We start from the raw sequence: 26,744 nt of genomic DNA, 5'->3' as shown, positions 1-26,744 counted from the left end.
TTCCCCTGATGCAACTTGAGGTCATTTCTTCTTGTTCTGGCATAAAACTCCATAACCTTGAACTACCATAGAATCATAGAATCACAGAATATATGAGTTAGAAGGGATAATCAAAGGGATTTGATAATCAAAAGGATAATCACATGGATAATCAAAGTCCAATTCTTGTCCCTGCACTGAGTACAAAATATATTGCTAATAGTAAACTTCTCAGAGCTTTTTGAATTCTATTGTCTGAAACCCACTGTGGCCATTCTGTGGATTTGTTAAATAAAATAGAGGGTCTGCAAGTATAAATTTTAATGGGTATTTCCAACTTACTGTTGCTTTTGCTCTTCTTGAACCAGCAGAATGCAAGAACACTGGTGAATGCAGATGCTGCTGAGCTCAGCAGGACAACAAGGATCATGCTGGCCTTCGCTGCCACGGGGACAGGGAAGATGGAAAATGGCTGAGAGAGCACAGTGAACCTTGCCCCTGGAATTTAAAACAGTCAGTTCATTACAAAAGCAAGAACTCTCATTTCACAGCTAAAACACCACCCTATAAACTTTCAGCATGGATGTCGCCAGTAGAAATGTATGCAGGAACAAACCATAAGTCCATCCATCTCCAGATCCAACATTAGACAAAAATATGTATTTAGGACTGAGTCCCAGGACAACCCAAATACATAATAATACTTTTACAAGGCAAGTTTCAAACTTTCAGTGCTTCCTGAAGCATAAACAGCTTCTTTGTATTCAACAATCCTCAATATTACTTCCATGAATTTGTCTAGCTGACTACCAAACCCAGAAAATACATTCAAAAAGCATCTATTTCTGAGGCCAAACAGATCAGGCCCAGAGAGAAAACATGCACATTCTGCCTCACAAGACAGAGATACTGGTTGTGACAAGAAAGAAGTTTAGAACACAGTTTCTACAGGTTATACCTGAATCATATCAGTGTAAGTTATGGGGAACCCAGAAACATTCACCAGCATTAAGCTTAAATCCATGATGCAGAAAGATCCCAGTGAACTTGCTAATATTTTTCACCACGATAATGAGCATTATAAATAAAAAATGTCAGTGTCCCTGCTGTTAGCACAGTAAATATTTAGTCTCTTGACACACACAAGCTTTGGGTAAAGATCTTCACCCAGAGATTCTAAAGTTTTCTGTAAATAAATCAGAATCAAACCAGCCACTACTCGTATTTTCTGTGATCAAGAGTTCATTGAATCAAGGGTTCTGTGATCAAGAGTCTCAGCATCTGAGTTTCAAGGACTGGAAGATGCTTAATACTATCTTTTTAAAAATCAGAAAAGCAGAGATGTTTTGGTTCCCTAAGTTATTTCCAAAATGCATTCTGAATGGAGATGGGCCTGGCTAGGACAGGAGTTTAGCAAAACTGCCCCTGGTACTCTCTATAGACCAACTTGCAGGATGTGGATTAGCACATCAGCTCATTACTTGTTTTACTACCTGACTCATTACTGGTCCCAATCCCACAATTCTAATAATTTTGACGGATGGATATTTCCTTTATTTGCTTGAGTTCCACTTTTAATAAAAATCTAAAAGTCTTTTTTTTATCAATTCATTAAAAAAACCCAATCAGAACACTGTCAGATGGAGGCTGGAGACCAGGGCAAGGAGCTGTAAGTAATTTTAACAGAAACTAAATATATTTGTGTCAGTGTTGTCCACCTGAACAAAGCTGAGATTCACCAGAACCATATGGGAAGCATGTTCCAATTGGGAAAAATTTACCTGCAGGTGCAAACACATATGAACTTCAGTTGAGAGAAGTAATCTCATAGGTATCAAGAACTCTACACAGACGTGCTTAAAGGTGCTTTGCACCACTCTAACAGTTTGTGAGTAGACTTCTCTTGGTTTAAATGGAAAGTGGATATATCAAACCCATTGGGATCCAGATCATTGAAGTAAATACGACTGTAAAACAAGGAGCAAGACTGTGCAGTGGTGCTATGAATAGTCTACTCTCCCCAGGAACTACCACTAAGACATTTGGGATTATTGCACTCAGCATCAGCAGCACCTTCTGAGCCGCCTCTAAACAGCAAATTATGCCAGGGTGAGTACACAGAGCAACTGGATCATGGAGGTGTATCCCAAACATCTACTATTTGATGGTTTGATTTTGCTTTGTTTATCTCAAACAGTAAGTAAATCTCTTCAGTAAGAATCTGGCTGTATAAAAGCCTTTATACTGTCTCCATCACAGTTCCCAATTGCAACAAGCAAAAGGGATGGTTTCTTTGGTGTGTACTTTTGCAATGCATATTAAAAGTGTGCAATACTCTGATTTACACATGTGACACCTGCACAGCTGTCCACATTGCTGCCTGTAAACATCTCTAGGGGGGAATGGTTTTAAGCTGAAAGAGGGCAGATTTAAACTAGATATTGGGCACTGACACAGGTTGCCCAGAGAAGCTGTGGCTGCCCCATCCCTGGAAGTGTTCAAGGCCGGGTGGGATGGGGCTTGGAGCAACCTGGGATAGTGGAAGGTGTCTCTGCCCATGGCAGGAGGGGTGGAACTGGATGAACTAGAGGAACACTCTGCCTGCCCAAATGTTTCAGAAAAAAGATCTCTCTTTGCCCTTTGTGCAGAGAAAAGATTTGGGATTTCCCTGAAATAGGTTTCAAAATACTTTTCATTGAGTTGTGCTTCCAGCCTAAAGAGTCAGATCCTGTGAGGTACTAACTTTCCATCCCCTCTCACTAAACCAAAGGTAGTGAGACCTGTAGGTGTTTGGCAGCATACACCTCAAAACACACAGAAATCCTCCTTTTAAAGGCCCATCTCCAAGTCCTCCCTGCACCCCAATTCTCCCTTTGCAAAGCCATGGGAACACTCGATGTGGATGAGCCACTTGTGACTGTTTAAATGTTTGCAAACTTCTAATTTTTTGAGCTCAGATTTTTTCATCAGCCACTTCCACTTGGCCACTTCACCAGTCAGATGTACTTGTCCCCTCTGTTTTCTTCTGGCTGAGGCAAGAGACAAGATATATTTACATATACATGTATATAAGATGATATAAGATATATACACACATATATATGGGGACTGTATCTATATCAACTATATCTATGTCTATCTAGAAAGATATCCGTACATATATATCCATATATGTGTATATATATATATAGAGAGAGAGATGGATGCAATACCAGAATAGAGACTTTACACATGGTCTTACAACATCTATATCTTAATATGTTTTTGGACTTTGTGCCAAACAGCATGTTCCTGCTTCTCCATAGACTTGCCTCAGCAGTAATTATGAGACAAGAAACCAACACTTTGACCCCTGTCTACTTTCAGACCCAGAGCATAAATAAATTCAGGCCCCCAAACAGTTGTACAGCTGTTTTTCTTGTGCAGATGCCTTGAGGATTTTACAAGCCAGAGTTCAAGTGGTGCCTTCTCCCCAGGGTCCCCCTCAGCTGTATTTCCAAGGAGACATAAGCCCACCTGTCTCTTCACCATTACTGGGTCACTCAGAGGCCTCATGCAAGTTGTGTGATCCTGAAGGTGCCAAAATTATCTCCATAAAGTACCAGGATACCCCTCATAGAGCCCAGTCCTGGAGTCACGTTCTGAGTGTGAATAACCTTTGCACCCATAAAGATGATCAGGTGCAGGCAAACAGACAAGAATAGGCACTGTGAAAATACCTGGGAGCACAGATGGAAAATTTCTGAATACAAACAGAAAAAGAATAAAAAGAGGGAATGTGATGACTCAATTTGTAGGAAAAATTCTGCTCTGGTAGTTTAGCTGACCTTACGTACCAGATTCTCCCAGGGATACATAGCTAGGGAATCCAGAGAGAAAGAGGCACCTCTCTCTGACTTCTTTGTACTAATTCATCTGATTTAAGAGATCTTACATGAACAGCACAGGAATCACCAGCAGCTCTCCTGCTGGCTGGGGAATGCCAGCTTGGACATGGAACAGAACTCTGGATATTTAGAGGTTTGGCATTGCTCCACTCATTTAAGCAAAGTTTAACTGCCTTTTTATAAATTTGGGCCACCTGTAGGGCTTTGATTTTACCAAAGCAAAAAATGTACGGAATATGGAGCTCACCTGGAGGTGATGTGACAGTGAACACAAGTCTCCAGTTTGTACCTGTGCTGGAGACAGCCAGACTGGAAAACCTTGCACATCCATCTATGACCTGCACTTGGGTGAGCCCTAGAGAGTCAAAAAAAATCACATTGCAGTTAACAGCAGCCAGGAAAGCACCACTTAAGGACCTCAGACAATCCTTGTGACTTTAAGGGGACCTCAGAAAGCCTAAATCCATTGTCCGTCCTAATCATAAACATTGTATCTAATCCCAGAAATTTCACACAGACCCAAGTCTTCAGAGGAACTTGAAAAACAAATTCCTGAGGGATTGGAGGACTTTAGCTTCTAAATATTAGTTCTTTGAGCTCATTGTGAAATGGCATTTACTGTACATCGTGAGGGTGTAACATGAAAACAAAGGTTAAGAGGATCAAGCAAAGATAATAGGATGTCCTAGAAAGTTCCAGATGCTCATATTTTTGTTTTAACTCATGCTTTGTGTGACTAAGTGCATCACCAAGGTTAGGAGAGTGTTAATGAGACTATTGTCTCTCCTAAAGGGATGGTCTCAAGGAGTCAGTCACTGTAACTCAGGGAAGAGCTGACTGTTTAACTCTTTCCTGGCAGGAGTTCCACCTCACTGGGGCACATCCCCTTCTGTCCTACTGTTAGTTCTCTTTGAATTTTTCTCCAACTCTGTCTGATGCTTTGAAAGGTATTTGGCCGTGAAAACTGTCTGTGGTGACTGTGCTGAGATAGTACAGAAACCTGGCAGGGAAAAACTCCATGGGGAGCATTAAAATGAAACCCAGGAGTGAGTTTCTCCATCAGTTTCCCTCTTGTTGTGAGCGATCAGGGAAGGCATTCTGACCCAGCACTTACACTCGCCATGGTTGTTATTTTTGTAGGCTCTTTCTAAAAGTTATAATTTACTTTGCAAATGGATCCCCATTTTACTGTGTGTATCTTTGAGCACCAGCCAAGTCCTGGCCTTTGAGTGATGCTGACCAGGTCTGGTCTACATTCAGTCTCTTGGGGTGAGAGGGGTGAAATCCTAAAGACTGACAAATTTCCAAATGTTGGTTCAGGTGGGGGTGAGATGCCAGAACTTCCTTAGGATGCTGGACTTGCTCCAGTGATCACAAACACAGACTTTTGCCTGCTGAAAGACAACATATCATAACTGTTTGCTTTATGAAGCAGGTGGCTTGACATTTTATTGCAGTTAAGCAGCACAGGTGAAGGGACATAAAGTTGAATGTGAGGAGGACATTTCTTCTCTGCCATTCTCATGTTCAGGGTATTAAACAATGTGGTGAAGTAGCAAACCAATGTACGTCCAGTTGACCAAGACAAGCTCTTAGGTAAAAGCATGCCACATATTTATTATTTAGCAACAAAAATGATAGAGTTTCCCCTTTCTATGAGTATGGTACTGTTTAATTGCTAATATCCACTAGTTTTGACTACATATATGGTTTTATTCTATTTTTGTATAGCATCTAACACACCAAACCTCTAATTTCATTGTATGTCTCCAGGCTCAGCTGAAGTGAGACAGATGGATAGATAAATAGACAGATAGATAGATAGATAGATAGATATCAGTGATATATAAATAACCAGTAATTCGTGCTGTGAATAGACTTGATGGGGATGTGGGAATCTAGATTTCTTTAATTGCTCCAGCCAAAACCTGGCTCATTTGTCTGCTACCCATGATCCTCCTTATACAGTATCTGCATGGACTACCAAGATTTTCTTGGCTCTGACACCCACTGTAATATGGATTTTACAGAGGGTCTTGTCAGCTATGTTCAAATACTTTATAATTGCCATTTCTAGTCTGTGATGAAACCTGGAGTGCTGTACTGTACTTCTCAACAGAGACAGTCTCAGCTTTCGGGCACATATGCTTCAAAGCCCAGAATATTACAGATATATATGGGAGTCTTCACAAAGATCTCTCAGGCAAGCTGGTATTTAACGTAGAAGAAGCTAATTTGGAGCTAAACTGCTTTCCACGAGGCAGTTTGGCTGCTGTCAGATGCAGCAGCCTCAGTGTGTGAGACGGGACCCATTTCCATTAAATGCCGCTTTCATGTGCCTCGAAAGACGGGAGCAATAAGGACGTTTGTCAAAGGAAAAACTGCAGCAAACTATTACATGCAGAACATCTGTACTGTGCAGCTCTTTCTTTGCTGGAGTTTATTGACTATTAATTTGATGCATGTATCTTTTAAAGAACGTGAAGTGCACTTCTCTTCAGTGACTTTCTCTTTTTTCCCATCTTTTTCACTTTCTCACTTTCTTTCTTTTCTTTTCTTTCTTTTTCTTTCTTTCTTTCTTTCTCCCTCTCTCTTTCTTTCTCTCTTTCTCTCTTTATTCTCTTTCCTCCTCTCTTTCTTCTCTTTCCTTTCTGCCTTTTTGTGTTCTTCTATTTGTTTTTCCTTCCTTCTTTCCTTCCTTCCTTCCTTTCTTCCTTCCTCCCTCCCTTCCTTCCTTTAATCCTTCTTTCTTTTCTTCCTCCCTTTTCTTCTTCCTCCCCTTCTCCCTTCTTCCCACTGTCAGCCAGTAGCTGATCCAATAACCTGTATCTCTTCCAGACCTAAGAAGCTTAGGAACATGCCCTGAAAAAGGCATGAAAAGCAGCAGAAAAGACCAAAGGATTTTTTTAACCTGTAAACCTGTAACTATGATGGGGCAGGAATAATTTCTGATTAAAAGAAACAGGGATTGAAAGGGTGAGAAGTTCTGATCTACAGCATGAACGCCACTTATCTTGTCCAAATGTGAACTTTTCAAGTCAAAACTAACACACAAATGGGTTTTCTGTGAACAAAATACTTTATCTGCAATAGGAAACCTCACTTCTCATTTTGTGTGTTTCTTGCCTGTATTTAAATATTTTTGCAATGAAAATTAGGATGTGTTATAATCGATATAATTTCCATTTTCTAGTTTACCAGCATATGATCTTCCCCAGATTTTGGTTCAGCACTCTGCTTAAACAAGGTTCTATATCTAAGCATGTTCATATAACCTCGAGGGAAATGCTCACATGCTTAGAGTTAATCCTGAGTTCAGGTCTTTCAATAAATGAGGACCAGAAGGGAAACATTTAGATCCCTCGTGAAAAAAACCCCACATTTTCACATTAAAATATGCTAATGGTAAACAATAGGCAATTGTTTCTGTCTGTGCTTGGCCAGATCCCTTGTTGGGATAAACAGGTTGTCATGGACTGCAAAGAAATTGTCCTAAATAACATAAACTGAAAATCAAGTGTTAGTATTTGTAATTCTTCATTTTTTCCTTTTTGATCCCAGATATGCCTTTTCAAGACAAACTACTGGATGTACTTCCTTTAAGCTACCAGAGCACAAAAATACTTTGTATAAGCTTTTTTTTCTTTTTCTGCAGCATATGACTGGGCAGTTCACCAAACTCCCACTGCAACCTTCTGTTTCCATCCCAAAGACTAGTTCTCAAATTCAGTATTTCTCAGGGAGAACTAAATTTATTCCCACCGTTCTGCACATCTGCTTTGCCATAACCCCTGATATAAGGAAACACATCCAAACCTTTCAACACAGCCTCAGAGGAGCCCTTGAGGTGAGCTGATACAACCCAGGGTTCTGAAGGAGGCCCCAGTTTGTCAACTCTTTGACCCTGGGAGGAAGAACAAAACAGAAGAGTTAAAGTTTTGTCTCCGAAGCAAGAGGAAAGAAAGTTTTGATAGGTTTAACAAGTGTAATAATTCTTAATGACCAGTTGGAGGGCAGTTTGCAGCTACATGTCACACATTACAAAGTTCACCAGAACCCTGTACAGAATGGGTCAGGTTGGAAGGGACTACAGTGGGTCATCTGGTCCATCCTCCCTGCTCAAGCAGGGCCATCCCAGAGCACATGGCACAGGATTGTGTCCAGATGATTCTGGAATATCTCCAGTGAGGGAGACTCCACACCCTCTCTGGACAATCTGTTCAGTGCTCAGTCACTGCACAGCAAAGTTCTTCCTCATGTTGAGGCGGAATTTCCTGGACATCAGTTTGTGCCTGTGGCCTCTTGTCCTCTTTCTTGGCACCACTGAGCAAAGCCAGGCTCCATGTCAAAAATGTCAAATGTCAAAATAGTACAGAATTAGCAGAAGTATCCATACACAGAGGGGCACATCCTACCTTTCTGTCCAGGAAAATGATTTTTGGCTGTACAGGAAGCTGCTTCTCAATTTCTCCATCTGAGGGTTGCACCTGAACAGAGATCTTGTAGGGTCTCACATACAGACATGTTTCTGAGTGTTGTCTGCTTGTGTTTCTTTCACATGCAAAGGAATGTAAAAAAAAAAATCAGAAAATGAAAGTTATGAAAACACTCGTCTTTAGTCCCAGAGCTAATTCCCATCTTGCCTAGGAATGACACTTTATCTTCTCTTCTTGTGACTTTTTACTTTGGTAATACAAGTGTCCATATTCTGTTATGAATTGGAAGTAGCAGTATATCAAACACCTCCTAATTTACCTTATCATAGCACTTTGATTCCTTGGGTGAGAAGAGTATGTATGAAATAGGAAACAGCCATCCTTTCCAAGCAGAAAGCAGCACCAAAGTAATAAAATATCCTTTGGTTTTAATCCTCAGCTTACAGATGAGGTGAGAAATGAACAAAATAATTTATGTTTTCTGTCCAAGGGAAAGATTTCCAGTGAAAACCTCTGAGCTCCTCTAAGAACAAAGTTTTGGTTCCCCTACACAAGAACAGCACTTACAGGGCTTTCCTGCATATCTTTATCCTGCCATCACCTTCATCATCTGCAAAGTCTGCAGACTGAAATAAAGCAGTTACAGACACCCCCCTTGAAAGACACTGGTTTTTCCAAGCCTGAAATTTAAATTAGAGCATCCCAGGAGAGTGATTTTGCATTTGAATAAAGAATCAACACTTTATTCTGAGAGTGGATAATTTCATTCCCTCTCCCAGTGCCTTGTATCATTTAGAATCTTATATATATATATATATATATATAATTTATATATATATAAAATGCTCTAATCTGCAATTGCAATGAAGTGGCTGGAGCTTTGGTATTGTCTTGAAACGAAAGAAGAAAAGCTATTCATTGATCTCGAGTGTTTGCTTAAAGGTGTTTACAAATACAAGATATATGGAGCATAAGTTTCCTTTGTTTTTAACTGATTTTTTTCTAGGTTGAGTGGTGGTTGTGGATTTTTTTCAGGGTATTACTCTGCATTACAAACCAGAATTGGTTCATACTGCAGCTGATGGGAAATGTTAGTCTGAACCACAGATGCTGGAAAGATCAACTGAGGTTTTAAGGGTATGTGCAGGCTCAAGAAGTAGCTCAAGGACTAAAGATTCAGTTCTTATCTTGGTTCTTTTTCTTTTATTTTCTGTGTCAGTACAAAAGTCTGAAAGGCAATGTTAGGTTTGAAATTCATGTCAAGGACATCAATAATAAGGTGCTCTTATCCACCTTCTTCCAAAAATGCGCATTCAACTCTGTGAGTAAAACTCACTGCAGGAACAACACACCAAGTCACCCCTGTTTTCCTCATTTTCTGTGAGCTCCCTGGCTCCAGCTGTGCCCAGATGAGTTTAGGTGAGTCTTTTTATGGTTTCTGTAAGACCCAAATAATTTTGTTTCCATCCTCAGTTTCTGTAAAACTGACAACAAACAGAAAAATGCCCTGACTCCACATCCCAGGCCCTACATGGTAAAACTGTGCTCACCTTGCATGTAAAGGAAGGTTGCTACAAAATGTGGATCTAGGAAGCAGTTCCCGCTCCCTGGGGTGAGTAGGATCACAGAATCATAGAATGGTTTAGATTGGAAGGGGCATTAAAGATCCTCTCGTTCCACCCCTGCTGTCATGGGCAGGGACACCTTCCACTAGACCGGTTAATCCAAGCCCTGTCCAACCTGGCCTTCAATACTTCCAGGGATGGAGCAGCCACAGCTTCTTTGGGCACACTGTGCCACCCTCACAGTAAAGAATTTCTTCTTATCATCTAATCTAAATCTCTCCTCTTTTAGTTTAAAACTGTTCCTCCTTATTCTATCACTTTTTGGGAAAAGTAATGGCAAAGAAAACAAAAAAAAAGCAAAACTAGACATAGATGCCTAAAAATTGAAGCTTAAAAATGAATGCCTGCTTGCAGGTAATTTGAACCTGGTTAACACAGCAGGGAATGTGGTGTTTATATCCCACATGGTCCAATCTGACTCGTGCAGTGAAGGAGCCCCTGCCTTAGGATTCAACCCTGCACACAGCAAGTTATATCCCTGCAAGTGATGTCAGTGTGGAAGAGGAGAAAGGAGCAGCCTGCTGCTCCCCTGGGGATTTGTGCTGGAAGGAAAATAGGCATAGCCTACCTGGTCACAGGGAGGTGGGGAAGGACAAGCGTGCCTGTAGCCTGGCAAAAACAGGAGCAAAGACCTGCCTTCCTCCTGAGGGCATGAAGAGCATGATGTTTGTCACTACCCTGGAGTCTCCTGCTGGGCAGGAGCAGGTTGTTTTGCAATTCCCTGCTGACAGAGAGCATCTTTGATGCTCAGTGCCTTCCAGCTCTTCTAAATGTGGGCACAGCAGGCTGCTGGTGATACCTTAGTCAGCAGGGATACCAGGGATCCCAGATCCCATCACCATCAATGCCAACATGTGGCTGCTGAACATGCTGAGGCCCCACAGGAGAGCAAGTGCCTGTCCTTCAACAGCAAGGAAGTTAGAGGGCATGGAAAATCGAGGGTCTGCTGCAGGATTAAAGCTTGATTGAGAAACTCAGTGGAGAGACTTGGGGCAGAGGAAAGGAAGTGCCCCTGAAATCAAGGAGAACTTGCCATTCTTATTATAATTACAATTATAACTGTAATCATAGAATCACAGAATGATTTGAGTTAGAAGGGATTTTAAAGAGCATATAGTTCCAACCCCCCTGCCATGGGCAGGGACACCTTCCACTAGCCCAGGTTATTCTAAGCCCCATCCAACCTGACCTTGGACACTTCCAGGGATGGGGCAGCCACAGCTTCTCTGGGCAACCTGTGCCAGGGCCTCACCACCCTCACAGGGAAGAATTTCTTCCTAATATCTAATCTAATATCATAATATCATGTCATCACAATAATGACAACAACAATAATAGTAATGATAATGATGATGATGATGATGATAATAATAATAATAATAATAATAGCTACTATTATCAATTGGCTTCAAGGGGAAAGAGATTGGGCTGAGAGCCTGGGTCAAAGGTCCATTAAAGTTGATGGATACATGTCTGCTAGAAAACTAAATAATACCAAAAACCACACCTTGGCACTGACACATGATTACCTCTACCATTAAACTGTCACTCTGTCACAAACTCTGGTCTAAATCCAATGGCAAAGTCTGGGACAACTCCCAAATGATCTGGGAGCTAATACAGACAAAGAATACTCTCACTTGGCAGTTTGGATGCGACCACCCTGAAATATGTCAGCAGTCCTTGGTGCCAAAGAACACTCCCTGGCATATTTTATTTCCTATTAAATGTAGACATTGAAACTAACTGAACATTTTTCTGGGTATGTCTGCAATGCTTGTACTGCAGAATTAGTATATCCTTGGAAGGGGAAGGAAATTGGGAAGAATTCAGGTAATAAATAATATGTCAAAATGAATCATGACCCAGACAAAGTGAGATTTTTCTTTGTTTTTGAAAAACTCGAGATAGCTGGTGAATTCAAGACAGGCTACAAGAAAGAAGATGCTGCAGCAAGGACAGGGGATATGCAAGATGAGGACTCATGGAAGGCAAAGTAGGTACAAATTCCCTGGAAGGACTGTGAGAACTGTTGCCATCTTTGGGTGAGAGTGGGTTCTGATATCATGTGATGATGAAATAAGCCAGGCACCAGGTGCCCTTGCACTCTCAGCTGCACTATTAGAGCTTTGTCTCCCCCTGCAGATCTTGTCATTGATTAATAGAGACAGAGAAAGAAACATGAGCATCCAGAAAACAATGAGTAGTCTGAGGTCATTCCTATTTTAAGCAAAAAAGATAATTTGAAGGATGACTTTTATTTCCACCAGAGCCCATATTTTCCCATATGACAGAAAGAAATTAAAGAGAATCAGAGTCCAGCTCCTGGCCCAGCACAGAACAGGCCCAAGAATCACATCATGTGCCTGAGAGCATTGTTCAAATGCTTCTTGAGCTTTGGCAGGCTTAGTGCTGTGACCACTCCCCTGGGGAGCAGGTTCCAGTGTCCAACCATCCTCTGGGTGAAGAACCTTTCCCTGACATCTAACCTAAACCCCCTCCCAACACATTTTCATGCCATTTCCTTGGGTCCTATTGCTGGTCATCAGAGAGAAGAGATCAGTGCCTGCCCCTCCACTTCCCCTCGTGAGGAAGCTACAGACCACAATGAGGTCTCCCCTCAGTCTCTTCTTCTCCAGGCTGAGCAAACCAAATGACCTCAGCCATTCCTTGTATGACTTCCCCTCTAGACCCTTATTTAGGGCAACAAAGTTGGTGAAGGGTCTGGATGTGGGATCATCAGAAACCTGTAGAAGGAGGGGGACAGAGCGGATGCCTCAGATAGGAGAGAAACATCCCCAGATTCATTAGTGACTTTCATTAATTGCTGCAGATGAGTGGAAATACTCTTATTTACAAAGCCAGTGGTGAAGAGCTAAGCCAGGCCTCCTCCATAACACAGTCCCCAAGTTTACTGTGGGAGAAAGGTCTTTTATTAAATGTAAACAGCATCCTGCCGGAGGTCAGAGCTTTGCCACTGCCGCGTATCCCAAGGTAATACCACTTTAAGCTCCACATAAACTCTTAAACAGTTTCTATCCTAAAACCAGACCGTAGGTGGTACAGTTTTTTACGATATGTTATAATAGTGCAATAAATCTGTTAGCTTAAAATCGAATCTCCGTGGCCTTTTAGAGAAATCATCATTAAATGCAAGGCCCTGTTAATGATGCCATCCCAGTGAAATTGTTTAATCTGCTAGGGGGGTGGAAGGTCACCAAATGAATTTTTTATAATACATCAACTTGACACGCAATAGGGAAAACTGTAATAGATAAAAGCAAAGGAAAAGGGCACTGTCTTCTTCTGATAGGTCAATAGCAGCCAAGAGAGTCACTCATCCACTTTTCCTTCACTACCGTGCTCCTTTTCCATTTAATATGGACACCCAATTAATACCTCAGCACCATAGACAACCTCATTTTAGGTGAATTATAGCAATTTCTTCCCCCTTCTCTGAAATGAAAGTGATCACAATACATCATAGCATTGTGCGAATTAACGTTAATTGATTCGAGTTACCAAGCATTGATGGGCCACTTCTATAATCTGGTCCTTATTGGGAGCTGGAAGGGATGGAGGGAAGATTAGATTGCATCCCCCGTTGCTTTGACGACGGCGGTCACCTGATGGCTTGTTAGACAGTTGTAGGCTTCTATTGCCGGCCCCAGTGGGGTCGTCAGTAAACTGGAGTGATGTCCAAACATCATTACACGCTGCTCCGATATTAAAGCAAAGGGATTAGCACCTTATTGCAAGCAACCTGGATTTGTCATTGTGCTGTCGTTATCCAATTTCCAGATGATAATGTGACTGTGGCCTGCGGGCACAAGGTCCTACAGCCAAACCAAGGTGCCTCTGTATGTGTGTGTGTGTATATATATATATATATGTACACTTGTATACACATATGCACATGTACACTTCCCCACAAAGACCCAGTACCCCAAGCCATTTAACCCTTTGCTCACCAGATTCCTGCTTAGCAAAGCATGTGGAAGAATTTTTCTCCCTTTCCCGCTCGACACACAGCAGTGGTCAAGAGTATGATGGAACAGCAAAGCAGCCTGACCTGGGAGCTGACATGGACGTCACTCACTCAAATGTCACAGCAGACAAGCTCTGCTGATGGAAGTGACACCACTCACATGTTAAATAAGGTGCAGTGGGGAAAGGATTGGTCCCTTGGAGATTTGGCTGGCAGCTCCTCTCTGCTGTTGTGCCTGTGTTGTGTAAATCATCACTTTTACTGCATGTCCCACTAATTGTTAAGACAGAAAACAGATCCAGTTGAATTTTGGAAGGCCATTGTCAGAGCAAGCTGTGGTTTTCACCACATGGTGGATAGGACTTCTAATAGCCTGATTCTTGAAATTCAAAGGTGTCTATATAGTTAAAGAATTTATATAGCATCATCATCCCTCATATGACTGTTCCTGACATCGGCAATTGATCTTTGATGTCCAGTGTCAGGTCCACCAGAAGCAAAAATTTAGCAAAAGGCTGTGTGATGAAAAAACTCCACTTCTGGGACCCACAATGACTCCTTGTAAACTCTTTCCATGTATATTGTCACCATCTTCAGGGAGGGAAGATGAGTCTAAGTCTCTGAGCTCATGATGACCAACTACCCCTTTTGAACCATGTCACAACTACTCAGTTTCCCAGTACAAAAAGAATTATAAATTGAGATCAAAATAATGAAATTCATCCTGATTCCTAAAGTGCAACGTGATTACACAGTTTTATACAACATAACGCTCCTTTTGCACCTATTAATTTTTACTTTATTCTCATGAAATTTCTTATTCTGTTTCTCCTATAAGAAACCCAATACAGAATCCTACTCTTTTGATTAGAAACCCTCAAGGTTATTCATATGCACTTTTACTCTGTTTTACTAGACTGCTAAATGAGGTATTGGCCACCTTAACTATCCCCAAACTACTAATAAATAAATAAATAAAATTCAGAATATAGCTTTGGTCATGTGGTCAAGGGGAAAAAAAAATCATGAAAATATTATTGAATGGGAAATGGGAAATGGTCTTTTTCCAGCTCTATTGCAAGATCCTTGCAGTTTATTATCTGAGGAGGAACCTACTTCTCTTTTTAAATGCAAATTTACCTCTTGATAACTTATACCCATTTGTTCCTGTGCTGTCATTGTCCATCAGTGTCTAGAGATTCCTCTCCAGTATTTACTCTTCCAAAGTATCTTCACAGATAGGACGTTATCTCCCCAGATTTGCTTTGACAAGTTAAACAGATTCTTTACTAAATGGTTCTATGATTCTATTCCTTTTATCTTAAAATAAACTCAATATCCATGATCGTCTTAAATGTCCTTTCCTGTATCTACTTGAGCTGTTTGTCCTGTTTGCACATCAACAGTGAGAGTGGCACATTCTCCACAGGAATATGCCCTTTACACTGTCCCTATGAACATCTGACCTAAAATAAACTAAGTTTAATTTAAAGGAGATTTTAAGGTTAGTATCATCTTTTCCACATCTTCACTTTAGGGATATGTGGCAGATAAAACTTTGATAGAACCTCAAGTGCTGCAATAGCTGCAGCTCTGACATTAGGATTTTTAGCATCCTGCCTTTGCCTACTCACTGGAGGTAAAGTTGGATCCCTATACAGGAAAGAAGTTGTCATGTCCCTTTTGTAAAACCCTGTGCAGTTCCATACCCCAGTCTGCCTGAAACCTGCACAAAGGATAACAAATCCAAGCGCTTTGTGTCAGTGTCAGAATTCATCTCATTTGAACCTCTAGCCCTGTCTGCCTGTGTATGTGACACAGAGAATTAGTGGTAATATCTCATTTAGTGCTCTGCATGAGCATTGCTGTTGGAATGAGCAGTTCTTTGATGATTTGCTTCCCTTTTATTCCTTGCTGTGAGTCTCAAACACCATTATTTCCTGCACACACACAGTTTTTCAGAGGCTACGTCAAACTTAACTCTTAACAAAGAAATATTTCAGTTTGTAGCAGCTTAAAAGTCCATCAAGATGGAGTAAAGTACCCTGCTCTAGTATGGGGATATGGACTAAAAGGCTTCTGGAAGATGTCTAGAATAATATTTCTTATTTCGTAAAAAGGTACTTGCACAAACACAAACAATACATCCACTGTTATGCTCTCTTGTTTTTTCACTTTCATATTTATATGGATATTGGAAAAATTTTCAAAAGAGAGATTTCTGTCTCTAAATACATCACAGTATATATTACACAGAGATATTCACAGGAAGATAAACTGTGTGATAGACATCTCTGACTCTCCAGCTGTGCACGACTATAACAGTCACAACAATCACCTCTGTCTTCTCTTGACAAATTAATGAGCCGTGCTTGAAGTGACCCTAACAAAGGAGTTAAATTAAAACCATGTAAAAAAGCACTTCAAATCATAACAGACAAGTTATTTTTTCAAAGGCTTGGCAATATGATATACTCACTTACTGACTAGATACCTGGCCACAGCAGGGATTCCAAGGCTCCCTTCAGCCTCACTCTCCTGGGTTGCAAAGATGAACATCCAGTCTGTGCAGATCAAAGATTTTTTTATTGTTGTCTTACAGAATCATAGAATCATTAAGGTTGGGAAGTATCTCTAAGATCATTGAGTCCAACCAATAACCTGGCACCACCGTGCTCACCATTAAACTGTTTCCCCAAGTGTCACATTCACGTGCCCTTTGAACACTTCCAGGGATGTTGATTCCACCACTACCCTGGGCAACCCACTCCAGTGCCTGAACATCCCTTCAGTGAAGAAATTTTCCCTAATATCCAATCTAAACCTCTCCTGGCTCCACTTGAGGCCGTTTCCTCTTGTCCTATCACTTATTAGCTGGGAGAAGAGATCCCATCTCACTGCAACCTTGTTTCAGGTAGAGATGATGCCAGCGGAGTCACTAGTCTGAAAACACAGGGAGATGTGGCAGGGAGGAGTGCAGGTCCTGTATATATGACAGCCCAATTGAGTTTTGCACGACTCAGGGATGAAAGCAGAAAAATACACTGGAATACTTATCCTGACTTGTCATCCCAGCCCCATTATCCTTGCCCATGCCAGCAAAAAGAGAGACAGATAGACAGTGGGGATAGTACATGTCCCAACAGGAAAACCCTGATTTCATTTCACAAGTTATCTGTGGCTTTATTGCATCAGAAATGTCAGCCATGAGTAATTCCAGAAAAGCTATGACTGATGGGGAGCAATAAATAACACTGCAGAGGAGCCTGAGCAGCTGAGGGTGGATGAGAACTGAGCTGGTCCATGACCTGATGATCTGGGTGTTCTCTTCATTATATATCCCAGGTCTTCCATTAATTGGGACAGGGAATCTATGGCTTCAAGTTAGCACTCCTCTTGTCCCTGCAGTAAAACAAGCTTCTTCCTAGGGACCTCTCTTGATCCTTGCTGCTTGGAATTTTTTCACAAAGCATGCACAGATAGGGAAACAAACCCTAGCTGGAAGAGCAGTCCCAGTGTGGAGATGTCATTTGTGCCTGAAAAAAGGCAGCCTTAAAGTTTCTTTGCTGGCGCACAGAGGAGGGTTCTTTCCTCCTTTAGGTGATCTTTTGGGACCATGTGATTGGGATGGTCTAAATAATAGAATCATGGAATGACCTTAAAGATCATCTATTTCCCACCCGATGCCTTGGGCAGGGAAAACTTCCACTATCCCAGGTTTCTCCAAGCTCTGTCCAACCTGGCTTTGGACACTTCCAGGGCAAGGCAGCCACTGCCTCTCTGAGCAACCTGTGCCAGAGTCTCACCACCCACTGCAAAACCTCCTGTGTCACTTTTCTGCTGTCCCATTTTGCAGTGTCCTACAGTGTAGCACAAACACCCCCACTAGCAACAGTGATGTTAGCTCTGCTGATCAAAAATCCTGTGTGTCTTCAGAATTTGGCCCTGATTTAAGATTTGATCTTGCAAATAATATTTTCTCACTGTGCTTAATACAACACCACAATAAAAACCCTCAGAAAAAACAAACCAAACAAAACCAAAAGCACAAAAATGAAAACAACAACAAAAAAATCTCCACACTCGAAATCAACAAACCAGAACCAAAACACTAAAGCAAAATAAAGATTCTTACAGTCACAGGCCAGTGTCCTCACTGTCCTACCACAAGCCACACAATGTCTAGTAGAAAAGTTAAGCATGTGAATAGTAGTTTGTATCACTGGCAGACATCAGGATGGTACAGGGGTCAGCAGTAAATGGTAGAGGATATGGTATTAATTAGAGAGAGTAAGTCTTAGACAAATCCAATTTCTTTCTTGCATAGATGGAATAGGCTTATACTTGGGTAAGGCTCAGTGGTGCACAACATCAAAAAATAACATTATGCAATATCAAGAGAATACACAATGAGGTTGCCAAACATCAAATCCCATGTCCCCTATTAAAAACAGATGGGATATTACCTTTTTCATATTACCCATATGCTTTTAATACAGATTCAGGATCTGAGGCTGAAACACTCTGCTGTCTGGTCCCACCCCAACCCTGCTCCTCACAGCCTCCTCTGCAGACAAGGGGTCCCATCTGGACTGTGTAAATAGTGGCTGCAAGAGGCTGAAAAGAGCAAGATAGGGACAGGAAGGAGGGAGAGAAAGGGTTATTTCTTGCTGTGGAAAAGAGGAATGACCTTCCAAAAGTAAGTCTTGGTATAGAATATCAATAAAAAATTGAATGTAAAAAACTGATCCGAGAACTTGGTAACTGGCAGAGCTCAAAGGGGAGCTCCAAGGGGAAATTATTGTAAAGCAAAGGAGTGTCCTGTGTTGTTCTGTCAAATCAGCTGCAGGTCTGTTGTTGTATTTACATCAAGATACAAATATAAAGCCACTGCTGATAAAATGCATGGAAGGATTTGTGGGTTGATAAATTATGGAGAGGAGACTTGAACATGGGCACGTAAATCATGTGGGATGTAGGATCTGGGCAAATGAATGAATCAGGTTCTGGAAATCTAGAACTGAAAAGGATATAGAGAATACAGTCAGCAAACAGAAGACCATGAGCTCTCCTATTTCTGTGGGAAAATGGGCAAATGGGATCTTCGAATTGTGCCAGTAAAATTGGGATTTAATAGCACTTTTGTGTATGGTACAGATATCATAGAATACCAAATTGGATCTCAAGGATCTTCTGGCCCCACCTTTCTTGGCAAAAGCATGGTCTAGACAAGGTGGCCCAGCATCCTGTTCAGCTGAATCTCAAAAGTGTCCAACATTGGGAAATCCATGAAGGAAAACTGTGGACTTTCATTTATGCACATTTTCAAAAGTATTCAGAAAACAGGGACAGAGAAGGAAACACTCATGAGAACTCAAATCTTTCAATTTTTTTTAAAACAGTCAGTGAAGTGATTTGATTACTCTCGAGGTATCTGCAGGAGGAGAAGGAAGAGTCAATGCCCAGAAACTCATTGATGTAAAAGTGAAGGAAAGAACAAGAAGCTCTCATGGGAAGCTGGAGAGAGAGAGGTTCCCAAGAGAAAGTGGGTGAGTACTTGTGACAGCAAGAACAAGGATAACATCCAACATCTAGGCATGTGTTCAGGTAGTATTGGATGTGTCCAGCTCTTGTAGCTTCTAGACCAGATGGTTTTCTGTAATTTTAGCCAAAAAGAAAGTTCAGCACTGAAGTATCAAAGTGAATAACAGTGGCCTGTATCATGGAGGAGATTAAAATATGAGAGTAAACAGACTTTTCTGGCCTCAAATTTTAAAAGTACAAGGATGAAAGTTTAGACCTACAAATTAGATGAGGCAACAACTCATCTTTAATAACACATCTCTGATGCAACATCAATCTGTAAATATTTATAGATTGAATTGTTTAGAATTTAAGAGCTATGATAGTCTGAATTTCTCTCAAAATATTCACTTTACCAGTTACTTTACAGTTTCAAGGCAGACTCACAGGAATTCTGTTCCTGGTTAAAAGCTTCATGGATATCTCTGCACTACAGAGATTCATGAGCACCGAAAGAATAACATGGTAGTTCACACACAGGAGTCCAGCTAGTGCTTGGGCATAGATCTGTCTTCAGAGAATCAGAGAATAATTCAATGGTTTGGGTTGGAAGGGATCTTAAAGATCATCGCATTTCAAACCTCCTGCCATGGGCAGGGACATCCCTCCCTAGACCAAGTTGCTTCAAGCCCTGTCCAACCTGACCTTGGACATTTCCAGGGATAGGGCAACCACAGATTCTATGGGAAGGTCATGGAAACTTTATATATATTTTGGCCAATGGGGGACTTGTTTCATGAGCAGATCAAGTGGATAAATTGCCTCACTACACTTAAATCAGTATCTGATGATGACGTATCTGACACTTACCTCCTGTTACCTTCTGCTGGGGACAGCAAGCCAGCCTGAGTCACCATTAAGGTCTCAACTGGCAAGCCAAGGCCTCTCTGAAGGTCTCCAGTTTGATGAGTGTTGATAATTGTTCCGGCCAAACTCTTTAATCTGTCACTTGTCAACTCATTTCCTGGATGACCTGGTGGATCACCAAGTTCAATGATCAGCACCCTTGACGGACCAGCTGTATCAGGTGGCTGCAGAGCTCGGGTGCTCACTGGTTGCCTCCCCACTTCCTGTGAGCTGTATCTGCTATGCAAGGCTGTGCAAAAGGCCATGTCAGGGCAGTGATACTTCTTTTTGCTGGCATTGGCTGAGATTACCTTCAACATGCTTTCACCTCCCAGCACATGATGGACTACTCTGACTTGGTCATGGCCAACCTTCAAGAAATCAGCCAATCGACGTATTATAGTTGCCTCATCTTCTTCTCCAACAGCCTCAGTTACAGTGAAAGCCACAAAAAGGGAAAGGCCAGCAACTATTTCTACCGGTTCAGTCTCATGGAGGAGAACATAGAGAAGATTGTCCTCAAAGCTGAAGTAATTGGCTCCTGCCTGTTCATTCAGTGAAAAAGAAGATGGGTTTGGAGAGACATATCTGCCTTGAATGAAAACACGAAGGCTGAGTGGTTCATTGTAGAATATGGCCATGGGCAGCCTGGTTGTGTTTTGGCCACTGAGCAGGAAGAGTCTGAAAGCCAGAGGTGGGAGGTCTGGGAAGCAAACCGTGGTGAGTTTGGAGGATGGCAGCACAGAAAATAAAGTAGAACGATGCTCTGAGGGGTAACACCAAGTGTGTGAAGCCACGTCACTGAAGGTGTCCATAAAGCTGCCAGTCACTGTTACCACTGGGAACAGTCTCTGGCTGTCCACACTGGAGTCCAGGTTTTCTAGGATGACAAGTGCATGATCTGTCTGTTTGCAGAAGTAGCCTTGTACTGAGGGCTTGAAGATGCACTTACTGTCATCTCTGTAAATTCCTGGAAGAGAACAAAGGGAAATGTGGGGGGAAAAAATTGTTTTGGACATCATCTCAACCTTTTGTTTTATAGCTGCTTATTTTCCCATTCAGAGCTCAAAATCACTTTTTTCAGTGCTAAAATTTTACATTATTTTAAGAGAATCCTGGACACTAACAGGTCTACTGGTTTAAGTTGAAAATTGTTGAAGACTGCTAACAGACAGAAAAGCATCACATACGCTTACCTCATTCTTTAGATACCAAATTTTGGCCACCACTGAAAAAGCAGTCAGCTAGACTGTCCTTGGATCTGATCCAGCACTACACCCCTATGTCCTTGTGGCCCATACATTCTCCTGGTTCTAAGCCTGTACAGGACAACAAATCAGGGTTTGACTGCAATTCTTTGGGAAGATAATTTAACTCTTCATGAAGCAATCTCATCCCACTCACAGGGATTGCATTAAACAAACAAACAAACAAGCAAAAACAACCAAAAACGCCAAAACAAAAAACCCAAACCAAATCAAACCCCAACAAAAAAACCCAGAACAAACAAAACAAATAAACAAATGAAATCTAAAACAAAACAAAACCAAAAAAAAAAACCTAGAAAGGACTAGAACATTATTAATATCCTCCAGTGATGACCTCATCAAGTTTTAGAGATAGAAGAAAGCACCAGATTGAGATACCTACAAATAGTGAAGATTCTTACATGTGCTCCAAGTGTCTAAACTCCCACTGCAGTCAGTGGAGATCTGAAGTTTAAACCATTTGCCCATAGGCAGGTGTCTACATTTGCATGGGATGCCCTAAGGGACTTGAAACATGCAACACAGGGTCTACAGAAGATTTCTGCCCTGCAAGGATGGCAGCTGGAGGGCTGGTGGGACACCCAACAGCAGCAGAAAATACACTAAATACACACTTGTGGTAACTGAAGCATGCCCAAGTCCCCAGCCATCAATACTGACAAAGCAATTTAAAACAATGAAGTTCACCCTAAAATACTTCTCTTTAGTCATCTGGATTACACTTTACTATCCTATAACTTTTTTTTTATTGACCAGAGGTAGAACCTGTCACTTGAACACAAGTGCATAGTGTCACCTGGACTTCTTTTGGTACCTGCAACATCTGTAGATGTAACACACGGTCGATGGGACTGCAAAAGCCCCTTTAGATAACACTTTATTCTTTCACTGAATATAAAAGAAGTCAAAACCCTTACATGTATGTCAGAATTTGCTACTTAATCCCCTTCTAAGTGTCTGTGGAGACAAGTCAAGAGGATCCTTTTATGGGAGGCTCCGTACAGAAGAGACATAACCCACGCAGTCTTCTGAGTTAGAAAGATAGAATCACAGAATGGTTTGAGCTGAAGGGCCCTTAAAGATCATCTTGTTCCAACCCCTCTGCCATGGGCAGGGACACCTTCCACTATACTAGGTTGGTCCAAGCCCCATTCAATGTGGCCTTGGACACTTCCAGGGATGGGGCAGCCACAGCTTCTCTGGGCAACGTGTACCAGGGCCTCACCACCCTCACAGGGAAGAATTTCTTCCCAGTATCCCATCTAATCCTTCCCTCTGTCCGTGGAAAGCCATTCCTCCCTGTCCTGTCACTCCATACCCTCGACCAAAGTCCCTCTCCAGTTCTCTTGCAGCCCCTCTAGGTACTAAAAGGTGCTATAAGTTTACAGTATACTCCATCTGACCAAATATAGGTCTCTGCTTTAAGATGAGAGAAATTGTGCCTCAGGCTGTAACAATGAGATCATCACTGATTATAAAGAGAAAATAAAAGTAAGAGTTCAGATACGGGCACCAAAAACATAAACATTTCTGCCTGGAGCATCTTAGGAAAAGAAGTGTGTTTCTGTTTTTCCTTCCTCTCTTCAAAATAAAATCAAAGGAGGAATTTGCTGCTGTAGCCAGCTAGAATTGTCCTTCCCTCACCTAGCCTGACCCTTCCTTAGTTTGCTGAGCTCACAAATGTGTTGGGCAAAGTGTGGCTAATGTCTCAACTAACTCTGTGCTCCTCATTCAGCACCTTCAGAGATGTATCCAAATCAGATCAAACACAAGGGACAGCAACATCCTTGAGATTCACAAACTTTTGGATGAATAAAAGGACTTTCCCCTTATCAAGGACACATTATGTGAAACTTTCTGCTAGAGAAAAATAGCAGACTCCTGGAAAAGAAATGAACTATGAGAAAAGTTGGATGGAGCTCTGAGCAACCTGACAGGGAGGGTGAAAACAGATGATCTTTAGGGACCCTTCCAATCCAAACCATTCTATGATTCTATTAAATAATTCTGGGCTCTGCCTTCAGTTGCATCTCAATGCCTGGATCTTGCAGGCACTTATTATCTATTTCAAGGGGAATCCTCATGTGCAGACCATGGTCTGGGAGCATTTCCCAGAACAAGCTGTCACTCTGCACATCACCGAGGGGAGCAATAAAATTACATAAATGTCGATCTCTGTTCAGGGAGGATGTTCCATGAGAGAGGATCTCTGCAAAAGCCCCTATTTTTAGACACCGGCTTAGGATTTTGCTTCCTTTTCTTGCCTTTCCCTGTGTTTGTTTATTTGGGTTTTTTTTGCTTTATCAGTGCAAGTATTTTGCTATCGGTGTTTGCTGGGGGCAAAGGGAGAGAGAGAAGCAACTCCGTTCAGAAGCACAAGTGGAAACGCTGAGCTCAGAGACATTCGGCTTTGTCCTGGAGCACTGGGAGGATGTGCCGACAGCCAGCCCACAGAGCCCGACAGATCCCATCCTCTGCTCTCCTGGAAACACCCCATCTCCCCCCTTTCATGTCTGCAAATAGGATTTGCTGATATTTTGTGATTTCCCAGGACTTTCCTTTGCCCTGCCTGCCTTGCAGAGCGGGTTGGCTCATTTTCCTGCACACACACACTCACGCCCATGCACATTCATGCATCGTTGCTCGTCCCCTTCCAAATGGCCTTGTCTGCCAGTCACAATTTCTGCAGCCTGCAATTTCGATCACTTTTAAATGAAACCCATGCTGGCCTTAGTAATCATAATGTCATTTGCAATTTACCACAAAACACGTTTATTCAGTTAGTAGCACATCGGAGAAAGAGAACTCCATATGAACTCGCCACTGAAGCCCTAATCTGATTATTTCCTCATGAAAATCCAAGCAGGGGTGCTTGTAAGAGGGGTCTGAGAAGAGAAGGAAAAAAGTGAGTCCTGGCCACAGCTGACTCTCATAATCAATGGGAGTAGATAAGTGACGAGGTGTGTCAGGGCCAGCAGCTAATCTGCCCTGGGGCTCTCCTCTAAAAAAGGCCAGAGTGGACAGGACTTAATAAATACTGAGTGACCACTGAATATTGAGCTGACATGTGCTATTTACATTGGCAATGAACAATAACAGTGATAAATTCCAGAAGCATCCCCCCTGCAATGGGGCAAATCAGATTAAACAGGTTCTATTTATACCTGGGTTTGCACACACACGTGTGTGTGAGAGAGGGGACAAAATGGGGGGAAAATAACCAAACACAAATGTGCAGGAAAGATGGAGAAGACGTTCATATCTGTAGCAATGTATGCACGGATGAGGTTGAAAGTTACACTGAGATCTTCATGTACCCAGGCAGAAGACGAGGGCATGAGTGTTTTGGGTGCACACACAGGCACATGTTCCATATGTGTGTCCTGCTCCATGCCAGAAGGAGAGAGAAATAATACTTGAAAAATGTGTGTATTCACCCTCTGCAGCTAATTCCTCAAACTTTGCTTTCTGCAGGTTCCCCCCATCATCAAGCCAAATTTATTATTTATTTATATCCATCTTCACACATACACATAGTCACACCAACGTCTATATCTAGATGAGACTTTAGCACTCAGGTTGCTTCTAGGGCTCCTGACAAATATTAACTTTGTGTCAATATTTGTCCTTCCTGTCGTGAAATGAGGATTTTCCACCTCATTTCACATTTGAAAAGAAAAATGTGCCAAGGGGTCCTCTTTGCTCAGGGAAAAAACCCACCACCACCATCATCATCTCATATCCTTTATTTAGAAAAATGGAGAAGGGTGGAAGGAGGGAAGAGCATTTTTTAAAATAGATGTTTTGACTTAAAGGCACATAGAGTCCTTTGCAAGTTTCCTGCCTTTTCCCTACTTCCCCAACGCCAAATAAATAAAATAAAATAAATTCTACATTTAAAATTGAATGAAATACATCAACATTAATGATTTTCCCCTTCAGGTTAGCACCACCATTTGCTTCAATAATTTTTACCCATTTTGTGATAGATTTCACAATTCATGGTACAAGGAAAAATAGAGTCTTTTTTTGACAAAAACAAAAGGGAGTGTCAGGTTTTTATCAAAATAAAATAAATCTCTCACAATTTTCTTTCCATCTGACTGGATTTGTTCGTCAGTTATTTCTAATTTAACTACAATTATAGCTACAAAAAATATAAAAGCGAGCAGGGGAGGAAGGGGGAGGGGAGAGATAAATGGGACACTGTTTAGAAATTGCAATTCCTTGGCCTTGGGCTGGCCAGCACATATCTTTGCTGAGGGGAAAATATTCATCAGCATTAACTGTTCCTTTTGACCTACTGACATTCAAATGGGAAATAAAAAAAAAAAAAAGGGTCCTGCAATAGCACCTCAGAAATCTAGAAAAGGTAAATTATTCTGAGGTCAGTTGTGATTTTTTAGTTATAGGAAAAGTTTTCAATGTTTCTTGACTTCAGATGTTCCCTGTAAATAATTTTGGCTTTGATTTTCCTGTGTAATCCCTATCCCGAGGTCACCATGCCTACACACTCCTGCTTTGTAAGCAATGGCTCTGCCGACACTGATTTTGTAAATCTTTATGTAGTGAGTGAAAACAAAACTATCAGCCTCAGTGGATGCTGAGATAAGCCATCTCCCATTGTTTTTAGAAATCCCACCAACTGTAAATTAGGGATATCCCTCCATTGAATTTGTCAGCATTCCATGGGGGATAAACACATAGATATGGAACGTCAAGTAACACTTGTGGCTGGTTTCTCCCAAGATGTGTGTTGGGAACTCGTGCATAGGGAGGCACAGTGGCTCAGTGCTTCTTGTGCATTTGGGTACATATGCGTTGGTTTTGGCTCAGGGAGAGTTAATTTGCTTCATAATTACTGTTATGGGGCTGTGTTTTGGATTTGTGCTGAAAACAGTGTTAATAACAGAGAGATGTTTTCATTACTGCTGATCAGTGCTTACACAGAGACGAGGGTTTTTCTGCTCCTCATCACACCCCACTGGTGAGTGGGCTGGGGGTGCACAAGAAGCTGGGAGGGGACACAGCAGGGACTGCTGATCCCAGGGGACAATGGGGATATCCCAGACAATATCACTTCATGCTCAGCATATAAAGCTGGGGGAAGATGAAGAAAGGGAGACACATTC

General features: G+C 41.7%; 1 protein-coding gene across 5 annotated transcripts in view; it reads right to left on the bottom strand.

Moving 5' to 3' along the window:
- The window catches only part of PKHD1 (PKHD1, fibrocystin/polyductin), a 254,701-nt gene that overhangs the window by 6,082 nt on the left and 221,875 nt on the right, over positions 1 to 26,744 (bottom strand). For 4 of the 5 annotated variants that reach the window (XM_027672673.1, XM_027672672.1, XM_027672675.1 and 1 more), the window contains 5 exons: positions 20,309 to 21,314; positions 8,282 to 8,417; positions 7,683 to 7,770; positions 4,114 to 4,221; positions 322 to 477 (listed from right to left, as the gene is read on the bottom strand). In XM_027672673.1, coding sequence (XP_027528474.1) covers positions 322 to 477; positions 4,114 to 4,221; positions 7,683 to 7,770; positions 8,282 to 8,417; positions 20,309 to 21,314 — 1,494 coding nt within the window. Of the gene's footprint in view, positions 1 to 321; positions 478 to 4,113; positions 4,222 to 7,682; positions 7,771 to 8,281; positions 8,418 to 20,308; positions 21,315 to 26,744 lie in introns of those variants that run through there. The other variant, XR_003532415.1, reaches the window with a different exon arrangement.

The sequence above is a fragment of the Neopelma chrysocephalum genome, unplaced genomic scaffold, assembly GCF_003984885.1.
Source record: "Neopelma chrysocephalum unplaced genomic scaffold, ASM398488v2 Primary Assembly neopelma1_97517, whole genome shotgun sequence".
NCBI lineage: Eukaryota > Metazoa > Chordata > Aves > Passeriformes > Pipridae > Neopelma > Neopelma chrysocephalum.
Note: the sequence above shows the minus strand (reverse complement) of the source record. Positions and strands in the feature narration are given on the sequence as shown.